This window comes from Montipora foliosa, chromosome 2 (assembly GCF_036669935.1).
Source record: "Montipora foliosa isolate CH-2021 chromosome 2, ASM3666993v2, whole genome shotgun sequence".
NCBI classification, from domain to species: Eukaryota; Metazoa; Cnidaria; class Anthozoa; order Scleractinia; family Acroporidae; genus Montipora; species Montipora foliosa.
The window spans coordinates 49762022-49789521 of record NC_090870.1 but is presented as its reverse complement, the minus strand read 5'-3'; the positions used below and the strand labels follow the sequence as shown (position 1 = coordinate 49789521).

General features: G+C 39.6%; 2 protein-coding genes across 2 annotated transcripts in view; one reads left to right on the top strand and one right to left on the bottom strand.

Annotated features, from left to right (window-relative positions):
• The window catches only part of LOC137993439 (serine/threonine-protein kinase Pink1, mitochondrial-like), a 14666-nt gene extending 8226 nt beyond the window's left edge, over nt 1-6440 (bottom strand). Inside the window, exons 1-9 of the mRNA XM_068839288.1 lie at nt 6251-6440; nt 5934-6140; nt 4110-4187; nt 3897-4006; nt 3623-3748; nt 3201-3260; nt 2929-2989; nt 2495-2669; nt 1036-1333 (exon numbers count right to left, since the gene is read on the bottom strand). Of these exons, the coding sequence (XP_068695389.1) occupies nt 1036-1333; nt 2495-2669; nt 2929-2989; nt 3201-3260; nt 3623-3748; nt 3897-4006; nt 4110-4187; nt 5934-6140; nt 6251-6317 (1182 nt within the window). The 5' untranslated portion in view covers nt 6318-6440. The remainder of the gene's footprint in view (nt 1-1035; nt 1334-2494; nt 2670-2928; nt 2990-3200; nt 3261-3622; nt 3749-3896; nt 4007-4109; nt 4188-5933; nt 6141-6250) is intronic.
• Nucleotides 6441-6689: 249 nt separating this feature from the next.
• LOC137993440 (U4/U6 small nuclear ribonucleoprotein Prp4-like) lies at nt 6690-26711 on the top strand. The gene is made up of 18 exons (XM_068839289.1): nt 6690-6971; nt 7270-7349; nt 8470-8542; nt 8671-8733; nt 9215-9264; nt 10410-10495; nt 10780-10873; nt 13568-13662; nt 14218-14276; nt 15691-15814; nt 16765-16854; nt 17512-17569; nt 17658-17722; nt 19889-19996; nt 20092-20210; nt 22471-22511; nt 24321-24402; nt 26473-26711. Exons 1-18 carry the CDS (start codon nt 6767-6769, stop codon nt 26532-26534), a joined length of 1554 nt encoding a protein of 517 aa, XP_068695390.1. The 5' UTR covers nt 6690-6766; the 3' UTR covers nt 26535-26711.
• Nucleotides 26712-27500: the final 789 nt, after the last annotated feature.

Genomic DNA, 27500 nt, shown 5'->3' with positions numbered 1-27500 from the left:
TGTTAAGACCAATTAAACCAATGTCCTTGTGAAATGGATGCACTCCTACATTTTACGACAGACAGCACCACATATCTTAGTGCAGACACATTGCCATTAGGGGCTTTTTATGACACAAATTACCATAGAACTCTGTATGCGACCACAGTGGATTTTGACAAATCATCCACATATACCCAAGATACCATTCTTTTAATGTATGTCTTCATGTTAAAAGGGACACTGCCATGAATTGTTGCTCAATTAAATGAAGTTCAATAAGGTTGTGGCTGACTAAGTTGTAATAATGGCTATCATTATTGGTGGGGAGATCACATACAATGTACCTCTTCAGTCACGTAACCTTGGTATCTATAGTGTACCCTTGAACAATGTTGTCCTGGAGGTCATTATTCAGAGCTTCCATACATAATTGTCTTTTTATTTTTTAAAACTGCTATATTTTGAAATACTTTTGTGTTTTGGGTGTGCTGCATGTGGCATAACCAATGGCTCACCATAGGTCTCTTAGGATTGGCCACAAAAACTCCCCTTGGAGGTGCTTCTAAAAATACAAAGATATGGGACAGGGTTGACTCAGAGAGTTAATGGAAGATGTAGGCTCAGGGTAATGGGCTCCTCTGTTGGCTTAAAGTTTCAAAAAAGGTAACAAAGAACATTGCGAATTCAAGCCTATTCTCAAGTCCTGCAAGAAGTCCAGTAACAGTTTTCATCTGTTAGGATCGCATGACCAAACAAGTTCAGTTCAGTTCAGTTCATTTTATTTGTGCCACTTTTGTTATGTTAAATTGAAAAAAAAAAGATACGTTAAACTACAAGAGATATTAAATAATCCACAAAAAACAAAAAACCTAAGGCGAGGATGCCCATATACATGTAGAAACCATTTGAGCTTATTCGGGCTCCAGGCACCTCAAGAAAAATACAAATATAAAATGTTTCCAAGCCTAGCCCATTCAGAACCAAGAAATCTCCCAAACAAAAACAAGACTTTCCAGAACCAAATATTATTCAGTTTGTTATCAAAAGTGTCACCTCAGGAGCCATGAGGGCAATGTTTCCTCCCCGATCAATCTCCTCTGTTATGAATGGAAGTTTCAATCCCCATTGCTTGTCAGCTAAGCAACATCCAAAGTCAGCTATTGCCAACTGAGGGCATGAGTCACCAGCGATTTCATCTAACAGCAAGTTATCAGTCTTGAGATCTCTGTGGGAAATTCCGTGTCTGGTCAGGTGCGAGATGCCTTGCAGTAGCTGAAGCATTAGGAATGTAGCGATCCGTTGGTCTGGGCTTTGATTTGAAGCAAGGAATTCTCTAACTGTTCTGTTATACCTGGTATAGAGAAGAATAACTTTCAAGTATGTTATAACAAAAAGAGATGTACCTGGAAATTGAAGGACTCTGACATTTAATATAAAACAGAAAACTGCTCTTAACTCCTGTGAAGAATCTTTCACAAGAAAAAAAAATTAAGGAAATAGGGAAATTTTTTGTTGTTGTCACTTCTAATCCTATTAACCTAAATTTTTGCAAACATCTGTGACAGTTCTTTGAAGAGGTTCTACCCTATTTATTTGGTTCAGTTGCAACTCATAAAGAAAACGTAACCAATGGATGAGAGGAAAATAAAATGAACAAAAACAACAATATTCCTTGCAAGTAAGGGCAATGAAACCTAGCATTTCACAAGAGGCACTACCCAACTAAACTTTATAATAATAATAATAATAATAATAATAATAATAATAATAATGATGATGATGATGATGATGATGATGATGACGACGATGATGATTATAACAACTTTATTTAAGCATCAATGGATTTAGTACTAGAGCACTAATTGGGGACACTAAATTATGAAATTAACTCAAATCAACTCAAATATTGGTTTTTGAGAAAAACAGAGCAGAGAAGAGAACCAACAAACTCAACCCACATATGACACAGTCTTGGAATTGAACCCAGGCCACATTGGTGGGAGGTGAGTGCTCTCACCAATATGTGATCTGCTAATCGCCCTTTCTCGCAGTCGGAGACTGAATTACTAAGGGCGCAGCTCAACGAGGTCGGGCCGAAGGAGCTGTGCTGCCGGCTAGGTGCTCGGCCCCTGAACACGACCCATGTATAACCTCGGAGCACAGCACCACAGCCTGATGGAATAGGCCGGGAGTCGATTTTGAGGAGGGAGGAAAACCGGAGTACCCGGAGAAAAACCCTCGGAGTCAGATTGAGATCGACTGAAACTCAGCCCACATATGACCCGAGGCCAGAGTTGAACCTGGGTCACAGAGGTGGGAGGCATGGTTGATGACCACTAAACCACCCTGACTCCCCACTGTGCCATCCCTGCACCCCTAAACAAGATACCATGATTAGTATGTGATTGAATGGTCTTGAATAAGATTATGCTGAAGAAATCACTTTTAAATGCTATAAATGCACACATCCCTTCAATACATGATTGAATGGTATCTGTTGCATGACACCAACCTTGGCATTACCAAGAACAATGTGCGATTTCTCCCAAAGCTTCCTTCACCGTACAATGGAGGCAATGCTGCTGGGTAATTGCTGATAGCATCTGGCAGACATGGTACATCATCAGCAAAGGCACCAAGGATGGGACAAATATTTGGGTGTGGTGGCAGGCTTGTGTAGGTTAGACCTGTGCAAGACATTGGTTCATTTTCATTAACACGAATAAGGTTTTTCTAAATGTTGGTATAATCAAGATGTCACAAATGGAAAGGAAGGGGGTGGGGTGGGTGAGTACCTGAAATAGACAACTTGAGTGAAAAGCATGATTTGTACAGTCATGTATAGGAAATGGGAAATTTAGATTGAAAAGCAGTACCTGAAACTGAACCTGTAAGGAATGTGGGAAAAAAGCATATTGCAGGGTGTAAATGTTGCACAATGCATACCTTCTGTTGAGGTATTTTCCTGTGTTTGCACAGAAAGAACTTGCCATTCCTTTGCAAATCCCTGTGGAAAAAGATAATCTCAGTTGGGCAAATCCCAGGGTTATCTCCACTGTATTAACAGTTATTGATTAGACAATGTATAACCTGCAGGATAGGTATGGTACAGTATCTGGTAACACAAGTAACTGAGCTTGCAATGGTCATTCTCCCTGCCTGATATCGATGCTCAACGCTTTGGTATCAAGAAAAGAGGAAACATCCTTACAACTTGCCTTGTGTAGTGAGCTGCTTTGTGAGTTTGTTCCAAAATTGAACAGCATCTTAACAGCATACTGTTGAGAGAGACAAGATAAAACAGAATTATACCAAGACATGGGTTCAGAGGACTAAAAAAATTAATGATTTTATTCATAACCAACTGGTAGACAAAAAAAGAAGTTTGAAAGTAATCTGTATAATTCTATTGGTTAGACGATAACATTAGAAACGTGTATGTATTCATGTTATAAGAATGCAAGGGGTTTGCCCTAGATATTAGTTCTGAAGGCATTTCTTTGTTTCCTCTAGTCTACAATGTATATCTAAATTCGTTTGCCTTCTTTTTCTTACAGTGTATACCATGCCTGAGTTTCACACATTCACACCAAGGATGACCCCAGCTTAAATATCACTACATAAAAATCAAATTCCTTACTTCATGTTCTTTGTTTTTGGCAGCATAAACAACAGAACAGCAAGAACGTTCTCCAAGTCTTTCACCAATTTCAAAATCCTTAAGCTTCAGTTTGGAAATTGAAGGCTGCCCATTATTAGCTGGATGCTAAAGAAAAAGAAGAATTTTACAATTAATTCAATAGTACATGCTTTGAAACTTTGTTCTTGTTTAGAGACAATTTAAATCAACCTACGCTACCTGATGAGAAATAAAAATGAGATTGCAAGATAAATCTAATCCTGACTGTGTGTACCTGTGAAGCTTGGTGTGAAGTCTGCAACACTCCTTGAATCCAATACTGCATCTTTCTAAACTGTTCTTCTTCTTGGACATCTTTAGGTGGACTGGTATTGCTACCTACCGCTAATTTCATATTGCAAGATAAAAACAAACTGATAAACATGAACAAAACAAATCACAACTCTTAAAGGCTGCAATTATTGTATAATCTATGGACAGTACTCACAAACATAAGCAAATCCGAGAAATGCAAAAACTGGTGCTTTGAGTCCACAACCTTTCAGCAGATGTGACATTGCCATCCCTTGCAATAAAAATATTCAAACCAATGATCATTAAATTTGATACCTCTTTGATTAAGAAAACAGGAAGAAAGTTTAGGCTAGCAAGTACCAGCATGAGATATTATAACTGCTCCTGGTCTGTTGATGTGTGTTCATCTTTTGACTTACATGTAATGATGTTGTTAAATAACTGCCGTAAAGTCATTGCAGGTCTGGGGGTGATGTAGATACTCGTAATTAATTAGACTGTAAAATATGTTGCAGAGATGAAACTCTCTGCAAAGTTTAAAAAATCTCTGGAGCAGATTGGGAGCAACTAGTATGTAAAACAGAAGACTTTGTCATCAAGACTTTGATGAGAGTACATCTCCTTTCAAGTGAAGCTATGATCTTCGCAGCTATGAATGCAATTTTTACAATTGCGTAGAGAAACTTGAAAAATTCAGGACTTCAACAGGGTTTGAACCCGTGACCTCGCGATTCCGGTGCGACGCTCTAACCAGCTGAGCTATGAAGCCACTGACGTTTTCAGGCTTCTCTACGCAATTGTAAAAATTGTGTTCATAACTGCGAAGATCATAGCTTCACTTGATTTCATATCCACAGTTCATATAATTTTGATTCATTTCATATACCATTTCAACATCTCCTTTCCTTGTGACGAATGGAGCACATAACAATGGCAAGTTAATTTGTACAGGTAATAGCATGATTTGTTGTGATATTTGGCATAAATACCACAAGTAATATTTCAAAATTGTTACACATGATTTCACAAGCCTTTAGATGAGTGAAATTTGGGACAATTTTGAAATAATTTTTTATCATGAGTGGTATTTATGCCAAATACAACATACAAATCACACTATTATTTGTTTATACTACAACCTGAGAAATTTATGCAACTTTTGCAACTTTTCGTTGAGTCCTTTCACTTCATAGGCGAGCAAATTGGTTTCAAAGTTCTTGTTTTCGGCCCAGCTGGTCCAGACATTGCACCAGGTCGATGTACTTTTCTTATTGTTTTGGTTTTCTGAATTTTTGTTTAGTTCTTGACTCTCCTGAATTTCAAAATCTGGAAATCTTTCCGCCATTTTTTCGTAACTTGTGTGACGAGATTGTTTCGTGATTTTGGTTTCTGTAGTAACTGTAATTTTCACATGTACCTGTAGTTGTTTCAAATTAAGCTGAAATACTTTTGCTCTCAGCCAATCAAATTCCAGAAATTTCTCAGGTAGTAGTATAATGTTCTTAATTGCATTATATATAGAGGATATTACATGGCCACGTGGAGATAACGAAATTTCTCTTCGAGCGTTGAAAAATATTTTATGAGTGAACGCAGCGAACCAGTGAAATATTTTTCAACATGAGAAGAGAAATTCGTATCTCCAAGCGGCCATGTAACATTCTATTTATTATATAAAGAAGGGTTACGTTTTTACAAACGTTGGCCGTGTAGCAAACACCAATGAAATACTAAATCATTTCACGAAAGGCATCAAAAGGCATGATTTTCACATGTGACCATAGCAACAGTGATCTTTTCACATGTGAAAATAACATGTTATCTTCACATGTGAAGAGACATTGTATCATGTTTTCCCACGAAAGCTCACTTGGTATTTCATTGGTGTCTATATTAATAGAAATACGCGTTCCTGTATTTTGTAATTCGGCCTTTTGTACAAGGTCAACAGAGAGTTCCACAGCTTCTTGCACGAAGGATGACCCAGAAAAAGTACCGTGACTGAACACGGACTTACTTCGTAAGACAGCTGCCTGACCGTTTGCGTACAATCCTACTCTGGCAGTGAGCCCTCTCCACAAATTCGTGGAAATAACACGTCGATCAGCGCCAGCTTGCAGCGAACGCGCACGGTTGGTACAAACCCTAGTACACTTGACATCCCTGAATTCACTACGACTGTTAAGCCCTGGCTTGGTGGGAACTCTGCCCGATGCTTTGAGAGCTAAGAACAGTAATACAACATATAAGTAACTTAGGTGTTTGGAGTGTTTGGCCAGAACTCGCACAGTCTAGATTTCGTAGATAGTAATTAACTAATTAAGGACTTCTTACCTCTTAAATCAGGAAGGGCGTTGAAAATCGTACGACACAAAAGGCGGCCAAGTCGAACGACCGACATTTGGTTCGTTTTGTAGTGATCAACACCACCGAAAGATCACATTTTACTAACAAAACATACAAACAGACTACAGTGAACGTGTCAGCTTATATTCCCACTAACCTTGGAAGGTGGGAAAATATGAAGGCTAGGGTGCTAAGGCAGCCGTGGCTACTAAGGCCAGATTCGAAGAAGTGCTGCAAGTAAGATATCTGGGATTATCTGGGATCGTAGAAGTAGTATTTTTCTTCCTGTAATGCACTTGCAGCGTTCTTTCTTCCGGTTTTTGAAGGATATCGCTCTTATTTTCTTTTCTCTTGGAAAACTGTAAGGAAAAGTTTTCTCGGCTTGTGAATTTTTTAATAGTCAGTGGCATTACAAGAAAGCTTACATGGAGCGTATCTTAGGATGTCCCGCGTGGGTGTTCTTCGGGGAAACAATCTTTTCATGCGAAGGCTTGAATATTCAAGATGTCAGATGATGAAGATGGATCTCCGCTTGTTAAGAAGCCAAGAATTCATTTTGGAAGTCTTGAGACTGTAGAGAAAGAACGCTTGGCGGTCGGACCGTCCAACGATGACAAAGAGAAAGAAGATGAAGAGGAGAGCGAGGAAACCAGTGTATCGGCAGCTGTTCTGGCCGGAATTAGAGCGGGAAATATAAATATTAGTGATGGTAAGCCATAAGCTTTCAACCTGTATATGTCAATAAAAACCCACTGCCTGGCTGTAATTGTTCAAAGGGTGGATGTTGCTAAAATGTATCTATTGGAGTGGTCGCTATCCGTACTTCAGTATTGCTTGTCCAGTGAATAGAGATTTATACATGCATGTTACACTGTGCAGTCCACCTTTTCAAAAGCTAAGCTTTTTGAAAGGGTTGCCGATTGGACTGAGGTAATCATAAGAAAAAAAATCATTTTGATTTTTTTTTCGTGGACCTGTTTACCATGTCTCTACTTTATGGCATGTAGGGGAATACCTGGAGTTATCAGAAGACCAAACCAGTGAGAGGCATCAGGAGCTCTTAGCAGAATTCGAGCGGAGGAAAAAGGTACATGAAAATAAGATGGCACACTGATATTAAAATGCAATGAGACATAGCCCATTGACTCCTAGAAGTGAGACTCTTTCTTTCTAACACCAGATAATTTTACTTGTCGCTTGGGGAGGGATTGGGGGGGGGGGGGGGGGAGGGGGGGAGGGGAGGGAAGGGGTTCAGTTGTCAATGAGTTGACGAGGGCATACCGTTTTTTCCCAAGCTTGTTGCTTGGCTGCGGGGAAAAGGGCAACTGAAAAACCAGCAACCTTGGCAGGATATGGTCCTACATGTAGAGTACGACCTTCCTAACACTGGTCGGACCTCTACATATCCATTGAGCTATAAGAATTTGTGGGAAGCTGGGTTGTTTATCAACATGTAGGTTCTGAGTGGACAATGTGTTCTACTGGTCTGTAGGCTCAGGGGCAGATCCAGGATTTTTCTTAGGAGGGGGTGCTCCACTAATGAATGGCATAGAATGACTGGTAATGTTTTTTTTTTTTGGCAAAATACCAGTTCCATTAGAAAGCCTCAGGTCATCTCAGGAGGGGGGAAGGGGGGTGGAGTGTGCACCCCATGCACCCTTTCCCTAGGGAGTATAATCAACTTATACACAGGTAAAATTAATACTAATGTACATAGATTTACAGCAACGATGTACATGTAGTTCAGATTTAGTTTTCATAGTTAACTTTGAATTACATGTATCTACCATGAAGATTGTTCATCTCCTTCACTACATATTAATGAAATTGAATTTTATGTCCATACATGTACAGTAAGTACGCGCGGTGGCCTCATGGTTAGTGCGCTCGACTCTGGATCGAGTGGTCCAGGTCCGGGGCCTGGCCGGGGACATTGCATTGTGTTCTTGGGCAAGACACTTTACTCTCACGCTGCCTCTCTCCACCCAGGTGTATAATTGGGTACCGGCGTAATGCTGGGGGTAACCCTGCGATGGACTAGCATCCCATCCAGGGGGGAGTATAAATACTCCTAGTCGCTTAATGCTACTGAAACCGGAGATAAGTGCCGGCCTAATGGGCCTTCTGGCTGGTAAGCAGTGACTTTTTACATGTACAGTAAGTAGACATGTTGTGTTCATATCACTGTAACCTTTGGATTTTTGCAGGCTCGTGCAATCACAGTACCCACAGATGATGCATCAGTAAAGGCACGGCTGAGAGAGCTTGGCCAACCAATCAGTGAGTCATTTGGAACCTTCAAAAAAATTTATGTTCAATCCCGCAAATTGGAATAATTTTTTGGTGCTACCTTAAGTGTGAGATTCTTTCATTCAAGTATAACCTGTGCCATTTCTTCTGATAATTAGCTTTGTTTGGAGAAGGTCCCCCTGAGAGAAGAGACAGATTAAGAAAACTCTTGTCTGAACTTGGTAAGAATCAATGTCACAGATATACAGTACCAGTAAAATCTGCACATCCATTATTTCTACTGTACACGATAACTTGAACCTTTGGGACGTCAAAGGCTTTCTTTCTTGCAATTTCAACCAAGGTTGAAACAAATTGACCTGGTTTGGAAATGAATTAACCTAAGGAACAAAATGACCTGCAACATACACTGTAATTTTTATCTCTTTTCCTTAACATTTTTGTAACTCGGAGATACATGTACTAGTGCCCTTAGTGCTACTCTTAAATTTGAGTCAAAATAAAGTTTTACTACTACTACTACTACTACTACTACTACTACCACCACCACCACCATGAGTATGTTGGTTATTAGTGGACAGATTTATTTGAGCGGTGTGTAAAATGTTGGGGTCTTGGTGAACTCTAAAGTGAGTAGTAATTTTATGGTAAAATAAAATTCAAGTAACATTCACAGTTAACCTGGTAGTGTTTTCTTTTAAGGGGAAGATGTTCCCAGAAGGGAAGAGGAAGAAAAACTAAAACCTAAAGAAGTATGTTCAAGTTCACATGTTGAAATATTTATTGTATCAGTTCTCTTACTGTGTGATCTAGTCCACCACTTATGGGAATAAGATTGCAAAATACATAATTACACATATTAGTACATGAACATTTAATGTTATGTAACAGTGATTCTATATGCTGACATCATGTATACATGTACATGACTGTACATGACTTTGTAGATTCCAAAGGGCACCTTGGAAGTTCTATCTGCAATGTTGTTCAAAAGTTATTAAAATGCTCTTAGTCTATGTTTTACATGTACAATACTGCATTCACACACATTAGTGGTTTAACAGTAATCTTCCTGAGGGCGAGGTGGCCGTAAAAGTAAAAACGAGAGCTGTAGTTTGAATTTGCAGTACCAGTATGTACATGTAAATTGACAGTCCTTCAAAACTTGATACTTGACACTCGGTTTTGTGACATTCAAGGTCTCCGGAGAAGCTTTTGAGTTAAGTTTTGAGACTTGAAGTGGCGATATCACAGGACTTTTCCTGTGATAAATATTTGACATGTCTAGAAGCTTATGTTAGTTTTGATCTACATGTATTAATTTTTGCCTTTCTTCATTAAACTCATTGACCTTGATGAGGTTGGAAAAGGTGCTCTTATGTTGCCACAAGGGGCATGCCTGCCCCCGGTAGTAAGGAGGTAACCATGGCAACCATTCATGGGCCAACACCTCGCACCTGTCACGCTGATGACCCTCAGTGGAGAGTAACGACATACATGTACTTACAGAACCCCCAGGGAGAGGAGGGAGGGAGGGACAAAGCAATGCCTTTTTCAAACATTTTTCCCAAAAAGGCTTTTCTACTATGGGTACATACATGTGTGTCACAGGGAATGAACGTTGAAAAGTTGTGACCTTTAGACATACTTCTCGGGTCATGCATGTACAGTATATGCAAATGTCACAGCATCAATTCATGGAAGAACTGGTTTTGTTTTAATGATACATGTACATGTACATATCTCCAGTGTCTCACATTGTCTGCTACAGTATGCTTCTACTATGCTTTTTGTGCTTGAGAGGAATACATGTGTTGTGCTGCTAACTCTTTACTACTCTTTTCCTGGGTTTTTTTTCCCTGCACAAAAGGCTAATCTGAATTGATTGCTGTTTCAGGAGTTAGAAGAAGAAGTCTGGTATCACGAAGGTCCCCCTGAACTCAAAGTTGCACGCATGTGGATTGCCAAGTACTCTTTGCCAAGGTACATTCATGACTGCTTTATGCATTTACAATTCGTGTCGATCAAATTGATTTTTTGCGTAAGATGTTTGGGGTCTCGGCTTATAGCTGAGCTTGGCTTGTAGCCAAATAAGTAGGGTCTGTAATAATATTTGATTAGGAGAAATGGCAAATATATTTGCCAAAAGTAGAGAGATTACAGTCCTGTACATTTTATTATCAGAAAAAAGTTAGTTCTTAAAACCAAACTACACTGTAAGTCCATCCTCTAACACTAAGGTGTCAATTCTGTCTTGTTTTTCACAGAGCGTGTGAGAGACTGAAACAAATGCGCATTCAACAAGCCAGACCTGACCCTGAAAAGGCTGCTAAGACACAAGAGTTGCACCGGAAATTACGGGTTGGTTTTTAATTTGCTCGTCAGAGGAACGCTTGAGTTGTTTTGACTGTAACGACCAAGTGATTTTTGATGTTCTGGCAGTCATACACATACTTAGATGTATGCTTGTGGGACTTTCTGCCAATTCGCTGAAGCAGATTGGCTGGAAAGAGGAAATCAGGGCTGTTTAGTTTGGGAAAAATATTGCTATATCGTACAATTGAACAAAAAAAACATTTTTTTGTTGATACCCAGGAACAGTGACATTAATCGTACAATTGAACAAAAAAATCATTTGGTCATTACAGTCAAAACAACTCAAGCGTTCCTCTGACGAGCGGATTAATGAGTTCGTTATTGCAAATTTGATTTCAGTAATCATTTCAATAATCTGTTCGTCGGATGAATAATGCAAAATTCAAATCAAGCCAAACAGGCCGACGTGAGAATAGACCAATTTCGATATATTATTATTCAGTCCGAAACAAAAGGCACCATCTCGAGGCTCTGGGGAATAAACTCATACAAATCCTGATATTTATTCCCCAGAGCCTCGAGATGATGCATTTTGTTTCGGACTGAATTTTAATATATCGAAATTGGTCTATTTCACAAGTTTACTGATTTGCATAATCTGCCATAATTTATCAAACAATGGTCATTTCACTCTAGCAACATACCTTTCTGTAATCTTACCAGTATCCTCAAACTTGAGACAGTATGTTTTCGAATTCCAGATCTCAACATAGATAGTCTAACAAGTCTGCAATCCAGGCTAATTATAGTTATTTAACCACCTTATTATAGCATAAACACTTTTATTTACTCCTTTTATTTACTCCTTGTGTGTAATCATTTGTTAACTGAAACTGTACTTACTTTTTGTTCCCGAAATCATGATTAACTGTAACTTCTATCTCCAAGCGTACCAGCCTAGATTAGCCTTTGCTACCTTCCGGTGTGCTCAATTGTCTATGTAAATTGTCATTCCTTGAGTTTGTAAAATTTGTAATATATGGAATTTCAAATTTGTAATTTGTAATAATAATGATGATAATAATAATAATAATCATAATAATAATAATAATAATAATAATAATAATAATAATAATAATAATAATAATAAAGAGAAGAATTCCAAAGATTGGACAGAGAAATGAATTTAAAAAGAAAGGCAAATCACTCTTTTTACGACCTTGGCAGATTATGCAAATTGATACACCTGTCAAATTCTCATGCCAGTCTGGCACCGGAAGTGAGCAATAATCCCATCAAAATTGGAGTTTTGAACTGAGGCTTGATTTAAATTTTGCATTATTCATCCGATGACCAGATTATTGAAATGATTCCTGAAATAAAATTTGCAATAACGAACTTATTAATCCTCTCGTCAGAGGAACGCTTCAGCAGTTTTGACTGTAATAATTTGCTGCTTACAATGGTTTGCCTCTGTGAAGAAATCCTACTGGAATACAAGTTGAGGCAACACATTCAATGTTGAAAGAAACCTGTACGATCTTGTAACAAATAAAAATTATTACTAGAGATCTTTTGAAGAAACTGAAGTTTTAACGATTAATTTATCATGATAAAAGCTAAGTCCTACAGTACATGTATACTTGCAAAGACCCTCCTGGATTTTGTAAGTACATTTACTACATGTATATCTCGTAGAATCAGTATTATGCTCGATTTCAAAGGCTTGAACCCTGATGGGACCAACAACCAGGTTCTTAAAATAACTGAAAGTGCTTCCTTTGTAATAAATTAATAACTAAAGATGTCTGCAAAATTGTGAGGCTTTCAAGTTTGTCCTGTATGGCCCTGTATCACAACCCTTACTGTTTACACTGTTGGACATACATGCAAAGAACTCACAAACTAACTGTTCACGTGGAGGCCGTGGTGTCAACTGCTGGTGTTGTGGTCTATCTCTGCCAGCACATACACTGAAGACAGTCTTGCTGGATTTGATCAAAGAACTTCTGTGCAAATGAGACTGTCACAAAATACAGTACCAGTGACTGTTATGTTGTTTATGTAGAAGTCAGGATAATACAATTTACTGGGTACTGGAGCCTTCATTAAGACAAAAATAATTAATGATGCAAAGATCCCAGTGAAAATACAGTAAAAAGACAAAAATACATGTACACCACAGTAATTGTGCAGTTACATGTAGGATTTGGTAGCATCCCTGATTACCTTTTGATTTCAAAATCCTCATTTGATTTGCTGCAGAGTTAATCTTTTGAGCTAGTTTTGGTGTTGTAATAAGCCTTATGTACTGTGTGTGTCTCATTCAAATTCAAGTTAAGACAATACATGCAGTCAATGCAATATAAGAGCAACGTCGTTCCATGATCTGAAAGATAGTGAAATGAATGTGTGTAATGTGAAGTGCGGGCTATAGACGAAAGAGAGAAGTGATTCTCTCGCTTATCTGGACAATTTAAGGAATTGTCTCTCGATAGACACCTGATTTGAATCCATGACCTCTGTGATGCAGCTGCAATTCTCTACAAACTGAGCTACACGTACAGTACATGTATAAAGCCACACAGTTGGGAGCATTATTTTTCAATAATTATGTTGCACTCATGTTTTGCCATGAAGAACTGGATGAATGAAATTATAGCATAATGTATCTGATCTGATTGAAATGAAATAAATGTACATTGTATATATTTTAAGAATCAGATTGTTTTCTTTTAGGGTCTGAACAACTTTTGCAGTCAGATTGGTGATGACAGGCCACTTTCATATTGTCAGTTTTCACCAGACTCAAGCATGCTGGCTACAGCATCTTGGTAGGTTCAGAAAAATGCAGATTTATTGCTTGATTGCTGTAACTTAAGGACGGTGCCTACTAATTGAAAGGTATTTTTCCCTGGTTTATGAGTATGCAGGAAATGTAGATCTTAACAAGTGTCTTTGTTAGAAATCCAAAAAGAAAATTGGGGGTAACAACACATTTTTCCAAGATAATGCATGAATAATATTTATAAAAAGCTTTAAAATACAAAGCAATGTAGGGCATTCTTTCTCAAATTGAAGCTTAATTATCAGACTGCTCAGAAATGCATGGTTACCCCCAATTTTCTTTTTGTATACCAAGACTACTTACTAAGATCTACTTTCTCCAGATAGTTTTAAACTGCACAAAAATATCCCTGTATTAGTGAGCATCACCGACAGGAAACCCTATTATCTCGAGGTGTACAGAATATAATGTGGAATAACAATAGCAGGCACCATCCTTAAATTTGAGTAAAAGTGTTTACAATTTGAAATTATTCCAGATGAAATGAATCATTCAGTTTTACACCCTTTTTTGACGACTCAACTTTTTGTGTTACATTTAGGAGTGGCTTGTGCAAACTTTGGTCAATTCCAGACTGTGAGCCCTTAGCAGTTCTAAGAGGTAAAGAATCAGAAAAAAAATAATTAATAGAAGTCTAGTTTCAAGTTCCATGAAACAGCTGGATTTAAGTCTAGGATTGCAACCAATGAAATGCTTCTCTATAAATGTCACAGTGTCCCATTAAGTTCATGCATCAACAATGTATTTACAGCAGTAGAGTTATTGTTAGTATTTGTGTTATTTTTAGGTTTTTGTAACTATTTACATGTATGTTTACTTGTGGCTTGGAGTTATGGGAAAACTTTGTTACAGTATGTTTACTGCCTCAGTCTACATTGTATCTAGACTCAAGTGATTTGTGAGTGAACATTTCTTGACGCCTACATGTATTAAAATGGCCTGTTTCTAAAGGCATAACCTTGATCGTATCGGTACCAGTCAGAGGTTTTCTCAACTTGGTTGTCTTTTTAGATGTATCCTATATGTCATGGAAAGGTTACTGTATGAAAAATGAGATTTTTATGATACCAATTTGGATTACTTGGGAGGAAATCCAATTTCTCAAAAAAGAATTTTTAAAGAATAACCCTCCAATTGCTATACAGTGTAGATGTATGTGGTTCAGATTCACTATGTGTAAGAAGCTGGTTTGAGGTTAAACTAAGTTACCACTAGGATTCAAGTTAAAATCGAACTCTGCTGCAATGATATTGTAGCATAGCATATGGGAAATGTTGCCCTGTTAAAATAATAATAATAATAATAATAATAATAATAATAATAATAATAATAAAATGGTATATGAAATGAATCATATATGAACTGCGGATATGAAATCAAGTGAAGCTATGATCTTCGCAGTTATGAGGGCAATTTTTGCAATTGCGTAGAGAAGCCTGAAAAATTCAGGACTTCAACGGGGTTTGAACCCGTGACCTCGCAATTCCGGTGCGATGCTCTAACTGAGCTTGGTTAGAGCGTCGCACCGGAATCGCGAGGTCCCGGGTTCAAACCCCGTTGAAGTCCTGAATTTTTCAGGCTTCTCTACGCTCGTAACTGCGAAGATCATAGCTTCACTTGAATAATAATAATAATAATAATAATAATAATAATAATTTATTTTTGTTACAGTAGAAATTTATTTTATTAATTTTGATAATGAAGATAAATCTTAGATACTAGAACAAAATGATTGCAAGCCCTAGCAGGAGAGGAATGAAAGGAGAGGACTTGAATTGGTACATTATTTTTGGCTTTGGTGTTTTTCACAAACTTGACGTACAATGTACATGTAGTGCAATGAAGCAAAATGAACAGTATTTTATTACTACAAGACTCTTAAAAAATGAGTGTAATATAGATAAAAAATGGCATGTAAACTTGTACTGTGAAAAGGTGACCATGCCCTCAGCACAGCATTTAATGATCATCATGTTATATAAATTAGTTATTTCTCATTTCAACGTGGTTGCAGGTCACAATGAGCGAGTTGGTTCAATAGTATTCCACCCTGAAGCTACATTGTCGTTAGATGAAACAGGTCCTTGCATGGCATCCTGTGACGCGAATGGTGCAGTTCTTCTTTGGTCCCTCAACATGTAAGGAATGGATCTTGTTGTATTTGGTCCTGAAAGGAAGTTACTGTACATGTACATTTATACTTCTGCGTGCACATGCATATGACGCATTCACAAAACCCAGTTACCCAGTACTTTGCCAATATTCTGTTTTATTTCAGTGGGTTTTTGCAGTACAACTAGAAAAAATATGTTACCCCATTCATAAACAATCCAGTCATTATTCTTTTCATTTTTACCCTTGCTGCTTTTCTATTTTTGTCAGGTGTAATGTCAATTGGGTCATTGATCGTTGCTCATGCATTGACTAATCACACACTGAAAAACTATGTCCCCATTAAAACCGAATTTATGTTAAAAGAAAAGCAAAGTTTCTCTATTAACATAAACAATGTTCAGTCTTTATTTCACTTTCAAGTTTTCAAGATGCTGCAAATTGGGAATTGCAAAAGGCAACCACAATAATGATAATTATTGTTATTAAGAATTTCTAAAGTAAAATAAGCAATTGTGAGTCATAAATTCCAATACAAATGCTTTCTTTGAAAAACTATCAAAGTGGCTTTTGGTTATTAATATTTTGTGGTGGAGTGGAAGTTCTGAGGGGGTCCCCATCCAGACGAGTAAAATTGTCTGGCATTAGACAGAGACCCTTTGTGGGCATGAGGTACCTGGTTGGCTATTTCGGGAGTGTGGCTGGCTTGAGTTCCTCACCATTTATCCTCTTCCCTCCTGAGAGTAACACGGATTTTACCTGTCAACGACGGCTGCTGCAGGGGTCAAAGGGTTAGCATCTTGTTCCCTTTAGGCAGTTCCTATCAGTGACCAGAATGGGATGAGACAGAGTGAGAAGCCTAGTTTCGTCTTTCAGGTGTTTAATTAATCCAACAGTAATGTTAAATGATGTTTATATTATTTTGATGCAATGAACACATCATATTCTACCAATGTTACATGGCCACTTTTGTTAGGGACACACCTCTTGCAAACATAGAAGGACATGAAAAGCGTGTTTCTCGTGTGGCATATCATCCCTCTGGGCGATTTTTAGCTAGTTGCTGGTGAGTGAAGGAAAAAATTTGCCTTAATAAAAAATTTCAACTGAAAACACACTGATGATGATTGAGGAAAATATGTGAGAGATCATGTGATAAATACAGTACGAGCAAAGGCAACTCAATATGACGTGATCATGTTTTATGTGACTCATTTAATGTTTGCATTCATTGTTCATGTAGGCTGGGTGTTGTTTTTCATAATGCAAGAAATTTTCATGAAGAAAAAAAAATTATTACAGTACATAACATTTCTTATTTCAACAAAATTGCTTGTAACCTTGCAAACTAATTGCCGTTGTTGATAAGAGTCTAGACAACGCTGCTTGCGTCAATGTGTCACGCAATTGTAATAGCCCATCAGAAAGACTCATTTGGGAAATAAACTAATCAGATTGCAAGAAAGATATGTGGCTTTCGTCATACTACCTTTTGTCATAAAAAGACAATGCTTGCTCTTTATGTCATGATCCTGGTCACACTCTGAAATAACATTTTCTTTGCTGGGCCCTCCTGAGTATACGACATTTTGATCACTGTGATGGTAAATATCGTTGTCAATAAGAGTTCAAACTTCTGAACCACATTCGATTTGTTGATTTTCCTTCATGAATTATTAATGACCTCGACAAGTCCATTTATTTGTTTTTTCTTTTTTTGCAGTTTTGATAATTCGTGGAGATTGTGGGATTTAGAGCAGTTAAAAGAAGTTCTTCATCAAGTACTTTTTGTTACTGTTATATGGCTTTTGAAAATTCTTTATTTTGTTTTTGCAAGTTGTATACCTGATTTTTCTGTGTTCATTCCAGGAAGGCCACTCAAGAGAGGTTTACAATGTTGCTTTTCAAGTTGATGGATCACTGGTTGCAACATGGTAGGGGTGCTGCTAAATTTCAATGTACAAACTATGATGACCCTTTTTCCCTTAACTGAATGAGTTCTGATGTGAACTGAATTCTAATGCTAAACTTGGGAAAACAGTAATGTACTGAAGGTTTTGATGCCAAAGTTGAAATATTCCCAGATGACAGTAGCAAGCAAGCTAGCAAGAAGCTAGCGAGAAAGTCCTACAGTGTGAATTGCCCTTTCAAACGGCTGTAAAATATTTATCCAAGAATTCTCTCTGCTACGGTCCAAGCCCCATTGTTGAAAGGATGGATAACTTTGTTCAGTGGATGAGTCGTTATCCAGATTGTAAGGTATACTTCGTGTTCAACATTGACAAAGGTTCTCGAACACGCCTTTACTTAGATGTGTTTAGGGTATGCCTATTCACAGTTACGCCAGCAAATACTTAAGGTCTTTGCACCGATTGAAACTGCTGGGTAGTGACTTATCCACTGGTGGCGCAGTTGGGTGAGCATTTGGTTGGCATGCGGGAGGACGTCAGTTCGACTCCATCCGGACCAACACTCAGGAGGAACTGAGGAGGAAGTGCTGCCTATGTAATATGGTTGGCAACATTTCAACACAACATCTTGCAACATTGTTGCATGATGTTGCGACATGTGTTGAACGTGCTGGCCAAGCGCACGCAACATTTTCAACATTCTCAACTCAAAATGTCGATGTTTGTGTGACCCAGGCCCCTGGCGCGCAACAAGTGGACCTAGCGCGCATGCCCTAGCGCAAGAATGTTTTGTGAACGTGGCTAAACGAGTACAACATCATGCAACATCCAAAATGCTGCACGAAAAATTTGACCGTTTTCAAATTTCACCCAACATGTTGCAACATATCGCAACATATCGCAACAGGGTGGCCAAACGTATGCAACATGTTGTGCCCAACAATGTTGCAAGATGTTGCGTTGAAAATGTTGCTAGCGTTTGGCCAGACCTTGACAGCTGCAAATGGTTGGACTTTCAAGTCTTCTCGGATAAGGACCATAAACCGTAGGCCCTGTCTCACAATCCTTCAATGTTCATGAACTCCTAGGGACGTTAAAGATCCCACACACTAGTCGAGAAGAGTAGGTGTTGTGATCTGGCCTTTCCTTCAGCAATGTGGTCTACCTGGCGTAATCTTCTAAATGGACTACTGATCGATGAAACCACATAACAGACCACCGCGCACCGGTGGGTCAGTTGGTTGAGTACCGGGCTGCCATGCGGGAGGTCGTGAGTTCAACTCCGGCCGGACCAACACTCAGGGTCTTTGAGGAGAAAGTGCTTCCTTTGTAATTACATCCGCAAATTTGTAGACTTTCAAGTCTTCTCGGATAAGAACTATAAACCGTAGGCCCGGTCTCACAAATATCTTCCATATTCATAAGTTCCCTGTGGGACGTTAAAGAACTCACACACTATTCGAGAAGAGTAGGGGATGAAGTTCCCGGTGTTGTGGCTGTCCTTTGTGAGTATATGGGTGGGTGGGTATACCAGGTCCACATCAGCTGAATAGCTGCCAAAACTTCAACCTGCTCAAACAAATAGATGACAAACAAACAAATAAACAAACAGACAGTAGTAAAATTGAAGGAGCCCAAGTGCTGAAACTGGTAAACGTAAAGTTATCCGGCCTATGAACAACTGCGGCCATTGGAAAGTTATCCACAAGTTTGTATTTTTATCCACTGGGCTACATGACCCGGGCGGGGGGTGGGCACTCCTGATAAAAAGAACGGGGCTGCTCGTCGTACCTTTTAGGGATTAAAAAAGCGGTTTTGGTACCTCTTAGGGTGTTCAGCCTTAAAAGGTCCACAACGGGAGCTTTATCGGTACCTTTTAGGGTGTTCAACCGAAAAATTATGACAGGAGACATTTGACAATTAACTATTTTTAAATTTTGTATAAGTAAAACCCATAATTTGGTACCTCTTGGGGCCACGCCCATAAGACTGGATCACCCCCGTCCTTTTTATATGGGTTAACTCCCCCCCCCCCCCCCCCAACCCCGGAATAGATGATACCAGTCTAATCTATCAAGATGGGATAGAATTACCCACATGCTTTGCAAATTGTTAAAACTTCCTTTCGTAGCTTTTCTTCTGTCCTTCTTCAATTTGCCGTAGATACCATTTTTGCTCTTCTTTTTTTAGCGGGTTTGATGGAAGGGGACTGGTGTGGGACTTAAGAACTGGTCAGTGCATCATGCCCCTCGATGGGCACTTAAAGAAAGTTCTTGGAATCGACTTTGCTCGTGATGGGTGAGTTATGACCGTGACATTTTTCAGACTGTTTTGTAAAGGAGTAGAAAGGTTGTTTATTGATCTGATTGGTACTCAAAACCATTCTTTTTCAGATATCGCATTGCAACAGGAAGCGAGGACCAAAAGATCATTTTATGGGATTTAAGAAAGAGACAGAGCATCTACACAATACCAGCACACACCAACTTAATCTCACACGTCAAGTTTCATGGTAATGCAACGGTCTTTAGACTTATCCTGGGGAGGGACAAATCCATCAAAACATATTTTCGTGTGTTTTTATTATATATTTCTACTTCTGTTAAATTCATGTGGTTCGACATTAAGAGAACGCAATTTCTAATCTTGGGTATCCTGTGAATAGGGTGAGCTTTAGCGAGTTTCGTTTCGTTTCGTTCTTCTGCTTTTTGTTTATAATTCCCTGTTTAAGCGCCATCTTGAATTACGTCACACGTGCTTGCGGGTTGTAATTCTGTGTCTAAGTGCACTAAATGAAAAATCCCCATTAAAATTCCTTATGCAGTGTCGTACTCAACGTCATCGGTCAACCCTACGCATCAATACTAGTTATGTACTTTATATAGTCTAACGTCGATCTCCGTTACTACACATCACAACCCGTTATTCTAAGTTACCAGCCATCACCAAACGTCGATGTACGTTACTGCACATCACCACTCGTCGCAGATGACGTTGAGTACTGAATTGGATAAGGAATTTTAAGGGGATTTTTCATTTCGTGTACTAGGACACGGACTTATAACCCTTGCGCATCTCGGTTTTGATACGTCATGGGGAAATGACGATCGATTGTTTGTATGGAGTCACTGCGAAAAAACACCGTGATATTTTTGCGTTCGACAGAGGAGAGCAGACAGAGGAGAACGCATACTATTTTTATCGTTTTTCGAGATCTCTCACGTTTTTTTTATGACGTTTTCGATGCCAGTTGATTACAAGGTTTTCGGCGGACTGGCTGGCTGGTATTTCGTCTCGATTTCATGTGGTAAATCGGTAGCCATAGTGATCACAGGCATCCCGTCACGCGAAAAGCACTGGTTCTATGTGTGTTCGGGCATTTTTCTTCGCTGTTTTAAACTTTTTAATTTCGCCAAGGGGAGTGAATTTGTCTCGATTTGTTCAAAATATCTCCAGCCAATTCTTGGTTTTCACTCACGTGATCAACAGGCATGCTTTTCAACGAAAACAAAAGAAAATATTTGCATAATAATAGAGTTCAATTCCCGGGGGATTGGTTGGGAAAGCAACATGGCCGCTGTTTCTTTGTTTGGGGACACCAACATAGTGGCTGTGACGTCACGTGAAAACCAAGAATATGATAAATACTGCGTAACAGAACATCGCGAAGCTGTGTAATTCTCACCGCCAACAAGTCGGAGTTACGATCGCGTGAAGAATTGTGACACCCGACCGATATATTCCCTTGTTCATCACCATCGTTAAAATGACTCATTTACAACTTGGCTCAAGTAACACCTTAGCTAAGGCTTTCTTAGCTTGCTTGGTCCTTAAAATCGTTTTCCGTACTTTTCTGTAAATTACGTACTACCTACCATATATACGAAGTTTCTTAATTGATTGTCTTGAAACCAACACAAATTAAGTGCACTTGTCAATCACTTTATGATATGGGCAATCCCAATGTGTCCATGATGACACAAAGTAAATACAGGTAGCCCGTCCTACGTCCCAACTGTACGTTGCATTCCATCGCAGTCGTTGTTGCACGTGCTGCGAGATTTTTAACCGGTTACCAAGCGAAGTAAGATAAATGTGAATCAACCGCCAAATTTAGTTTTGATACTCAAGATTGCATGAACGTTGATAATCATTCGGCTCATTGCTTACGCACACTGTTCGCAAAGAGGATGGGGCGGAGTTCCCGGTGTTGTGGTCTGTCCTGTTACCGATCTGGAGGTGGTGTTTGTTTGTCATTTATTTGTTTGAGCAGGTTGAAGTTTTGGCAGCTATTCAGCTGATGTGGACCTGCTATACCCACCCACCCATATACTCACAGAGGACAGCCACAACACCGGGAATTTCATCCCCTATTCTTCTCGATTAGTGTGTGGGTTCTCTAACGTCCCACAGGAAGGTTTTGAACATAGAAGATACATGTGAGACCGGGCCTACGGTTTATGGTCCTTATCCGAGAAGACTTGAAAGTCTAACCATTTGCGGATGTAATTACAAAGGCAGCACTTTCTCCTCAGTTATTTAAAGACCCTAAGGGTTGGTCCGGTCGGAGTCGAACTCACGACCTCCCGCTTGGCAGCCCGGCGCTCAACCAGCTGAACTACCGGTGTCTCAAAAATGCTCATGGTGTAAGGGGCCCCCATAGCAGAAACAGCCGTAAGTCAAGGGCACTAGATGTAGATGGAAAAGACAGATAGAATGAGAGGGTTGTTCTCCGAGTTGTAACACGGGTGCGCCTTTATCTCTTTTTCCAGATGACTACTTAACGTCGGCCTCCTATGACGCAACCATCAAGGTAATAATTTGATAATATCTGAGATGACAAAGTAATAAAACCTGTGCTTGCATGTCAGATCTGGTTACTCACAAATGACAACTAACATGGTCGACGTTTGTAGCATTCAAGTACATGTACTTTAAATTTTCGACAGGTTCGAGAAACAGTAGAACCTTAATTTAACAAGATACCGAGATATTCGGGAAATTATTTAACGAAACGAATACGCCCAAAGGCAGGACACGAGGACACGCTACTAGGTAAATTATCTGTCCCCTACTAGGGTAAATTAGGCCTTTTAATCATTGTTTTGTTGCATCGAGGTTGTACTTTTCCATACAATTTACGACAAGTGTACTCAAGAATCAGTTCTTAGGTAAAACGAGGGCGTCGTTGATCGAAGTTCTTTCAATCGAATATCCTGTTATGCCTATGCAGCTCGCATTCGGCCATTTAGAGAAATAACAATCCCTCGCGCTAAATAGAGCGACTTAAAAATCCTTTGACTCTCATCATTGATCAGTATTCAAATTCACCTCTCAATTTCAATACATTGATAGGTAAACAAGTATTGAGATTGAAGGTTATTATCAGCTTAATGGTATGATCCTGACATAACACCAAATTCTCATGACCAGTCAACGAAGAAATTTATGGAAGTTCACCTCTGAACCAGGCCCCGTTGACGAGACGAGCAGAATCGTCTTGCGTTAGACAGAGTAAGGTTGTGTTCTGTTGGGATCAACCGTTTCAACCGCAACCAGTTTCGGTTGAGGCGGTTGAGGTTTCCCAATAGAACACTTTTCCAACCGTTTTCGGTTGAAACGCGGTAACTCCTGGGAAAAGTTATTACCAGACTTCTCAGCGTTGACAAGTTGAGGCCTGAAAAGAACACGGCAGGAGCCCGCGGCCGACTTTAAATGGCCCGCGTAAACGACAGTGGTTGCTGCCAATGTTTTTTCAACCGTTTCAACCTAGTTTGATGTCGGTTGAAAAAGTTGATCAACCAAACCAACCGAAAACGGTTTTTTCCCAATAGAACACGAAAACACCCAACCAACTAAAAACGGTTGATCCCAATAGACACGACCTAAAATTCACGAGTGTCATTCTCAGGGAGGGAAGGGTTAAGGATCCCGAAAAATGAATATAAGAAACGGAAAGGAAAGGAAAGGAACTTTGTTTAAGTGTCTAGTAGTTCTAGCCCTGGAGCACTACTGTAAACTGACATCAACAATTAACGCAAATAAAGTCAAATGTTGATTTTTGAGGAGAGGGGAAACCGGAGTACCCGGATAAAAACCTCACGGAACAGAGTAGAGAACCAACAAACTCAACCCACATATGACGACGCCGAGTCTGGGAATCGAACCCAGGCCACATTGATGAGAGGCTAGTGCTCTCACCACTGTGCCATCCCAGCACGCCTAAACTCATTCAACGTTTCTTACATTCGCCGCTATCACTGTTTCACACATTATTTCTAAGTCGAGAGCGAGGGTTCATTAAATACAGCGTTAAAACGAGCAAAAGGAATCATCCCCTCCTGTCATTTAAGCTTTTTAGAAAATCTGTCTGACCATAGTTAACATCAAAGGAGCAGTCCACCACCGTGCACAATCTTTTGTTTTGCGCTCATACACTATGCATGAATCACATCACCAACACGTTTCTATTGGTTAGTTCCTCAGTGCGGAGTAAACAACCATTGTGTTTTGTGCAAGTTCAAGGCCAAAAAAGAGAACAAAAACCTACAACAAAGAAATTTGTCGGGTTTCATAACCATTCCCCTCTATTGACTGTGGTCTGTCACAATTGCACGTCTAGGTTTGGTCGCATCCGGGATGGGCGCCGCTGAAGACTCTAACAGGCCATGAGCAGAAGATCAGTTGTGTGGACGTTTCACCAGGTCAGTGGGTTTTAAACACCGCTCGAGAGCCTTGAATATAGTACCAGTCCGCTTATCGGGAGATGCCGGGTGGGCTTGATTTTCTGGTTGGGCGACCATTCAGGCTTTGACATCGTAAAGATGTATTTTTCATCCGATGCTGACTCGGGGATGTTCGGAAAAAATACGAGGGCTCCTCACAGAAGTCGACCTCACAACCTTCCGATTGCTATTTTCGATGGTCTGCCTCTGTGCTATGGAAGACTCGCAGCTGTCAGGCCAAGAAGTATAGGAAATCGTATGTACCTGCTAGCGTATTTCGTTATTTTTGGGCACAAGTAGTGTTTTGAAAGTTCTCAAATTACAGTCGCCGTAATTTTGAGAACTTTCAAAACATATAGCCAAAAATCGAAATGCACGAGCAAACGGTTGATACGATTTTTTGTTTACTATGCACTCAACAAAATAGGCCATTTCCGAGTTCATGGCTGCCTTCTCTTCAAAGCGAGTTTAATTTCAAAGTCTTATGAAAATTAGTTTTCATTCATATGTAAAGTAGAACTAATTACCATCATAAAAACTTCGCACTTAGACTCGCTTTGAAGAGGAGGCAGACATGAACTCGGAAATGACCTATTCCTCCATCGCTGTGTTTGTATTGCACCCTCTAACCTCTATAGAGTGTTTTTACTCACATGGTTAGTAAACTTGTTTTTCCACCGAAACAAACGAAAACGTTTTCATGATAATAGAGCTCAATTCCCAGAGGATTAGTTGGGTACACCATCATGGTCGCCGCTCCATTGTTTAGGTACACCAACATGGCCGCTGTGACGTCACGTGAAAACACTATTGCACTCTATAACGTATTTATGCTTTCGTCATTGACCAATCAGAAAAACGTAGGAACGCAAGTGCATTTCGTGATTTATGGGCACGAGTGATGTTTTAAAATGTTTTGCTCCTTTCCAAATTGCGAACTTTCGAAACATAACGAGTGACCATAAATCACTAAAGGCACGAGAAAGTTCATACTATTTTTTATCTATTTTATACTCGACAAAATCACTTCATAACTCCGTATTGCACTCTACAAATATTTATACATTCGTCATTGACCAATCAGAAACGTGACATTTTGTTGAGTATGTAGTAAATATGGATGGATGTTCTATGTGGAATCTATTTGTTAGATATAATAAAGAATTAACAGTTTTTGATGATGACATGCGTCTGTCCTCTAATAGATCGTAGCTGACAACCAATCAAAATGCGTGCATTATTGTGCTTATTACATAAAATACAATACAATAGGTTTTTTGGTCTCCCTAATAGGGCTTTTCAGAGCCAATTTGCAATAAATACAATAAAAGCTAAATAACTAACAATGTGCCTTTCATATATACAATCTCTAACGAAGCGATAATTCACTTTATTAGCCTGCGTAGCTGGCGATTCGTGAGAGATTTCGATCGGCGCGAGAAGGCTGGGTTGGGGAAACCCCATCCTTCTCGCGGCTTCCCCTCTCGATAAGGAGCTTAAGCACGCGCGTTTTTGTCACGTGGACGGCAACAGGAAGAAAGCTGTTTTCCCTTTTAACTTGTCTTCACACAACCACATTTACATTGCTAAGTATCTTTTCTCCATTAGAGATGATTAGTATAAAAATCTGGCAGATACCACTGTCCTGTCACGCGAAATGTTCTCTTTCCGGTTGCCTTCCGCGTCTCAAAAACGCGCGTGCTCAAGCTCCCCGTTGCTTGTCGCGTTCCGTCACAACAAAACCGCCAGCTCCGCTGGCTATCGCTATATGGCAGTTCCAAGTTCCGAATAGACCGTTTGCGAATTCTCACGGTTGGAATGGATCTAGCACGAAATGGAGGCTAATGCGGGCAAATCTTTTCAAATGCAAATTAATTTGCCCGCATTAGCCTCCATTTCATGCTAGATCCAGTCCAACCGTTAGAATACGAAACTGGCCTATTAAAGCATGTGCAGATAACGCTCCATAAGTTCAAAAGAATCATCAATGGGACAACATTTAAGCGACGAATGTGTACAATAAAATATCTCAACCTTTCTTCTTCATAGATGGACAGTATCTTGTATCAAGCTCCTTTGACCGCACGTTCAAACTATGGTCATCCGACTAACCTAACCATTACATCACGTTTTCGGCGGTTTGAAAGAACGACCGAGCTGATTGGTGAACGGACCTTTGCTCGTGTCCGCGAAACTTCATGGTGAATCAAAGAGACGCTGAAGGGAAAAAGACCTTTGTTGCGATTGTACATAAAGCTTTGAATTGTTTTAATAAATTGAAAATTTGAGATTGCCTTGTAGTCTTTTTCCTGGCAAAGATGTATCATCGAGGGGAATCTCTTTGTTTTGGCTTGAAATGTGTCATCAGTTTGTTGGTACTCTACTCTGCTTCGAGAGGTTTTCCTTCCGGTACTCAGGTTGTCCCCTCTGCTCTAAAAACCGACCTGTGATTTGACATGATTTGATTTGATTTGAATTGATCTCTTTGTAATGTCCCCAATCAGTGCTTGGCCCTCTGTCCTCACAACCTCTGTCCTTTTGCAAGGTGTTGCATTGAAATGTTGCGAGCGTTTGGCCAGGCCTTAACAAGACATTTAAAAATTGTTTTCCAAACAACCATATCGCTCATGCCAATTTTGTTTCTCCAATGTTGATACACACTTTCCATTCCGAACGACTTGCGGTTGTAACGAAATTATCACAGTAACGGGAAATAATATTTTTCATCGACGTGTTTACAAGGCAGCTAGGGTTACCCTGGCGCTAGGGTAACCCTATCTGATTGCTAGGGTAACCCTAGCTGCCTTGTAAAGTAACGCTCTGCTAGGGACAACTCGCCTACCCGGGACAACTTTTTAGCAGTGTTTCCGATGCTGGCGGTTACCAAGCACACAAAGTTGTCCCGGGTGGTAGGGTAACCCTACCTATGCAATTTTTGCTTGTAAACCCGTGCTATCTTTGACCCCCCTGCTAGAGTAACCCTAGCAGTAGGGCTACCCTACCTGCTTGTAAACAGGGCCTAAAAGTTAATTGAGAAAATGCGCCAGTGTTTTAAAAATAAACCAGACGTTTCGATG

What these genes read in the sequence shown, in the direction of transcription:
- LOC137993440 (XM_068839289.1), top strand. Translation starts at nt 6,767, where the DNA reads ATGTCAGATGATGAAGATGGATCTCCGCTTGTTAAGAAGCCAAGAATT. An exon ending in GCCAAGTACTCTTTGCCAAG is followed by an intron (nt 10,496 to 10,779) that starts GTACATTCATGA and finishes TGTTTTTCACAG; the next exon opens with AGCGTGTGAGAGACTGAAAC. An exon ending in CGATTTTTAGCTAGTTGCTG is followed by an intron (nt 16,855 to 17,511) that starts GTGAGTGAAGGA and finishes CTTTTTTTGCAG; the next exon opens with TTTTGATAATTCGTGGAGAT.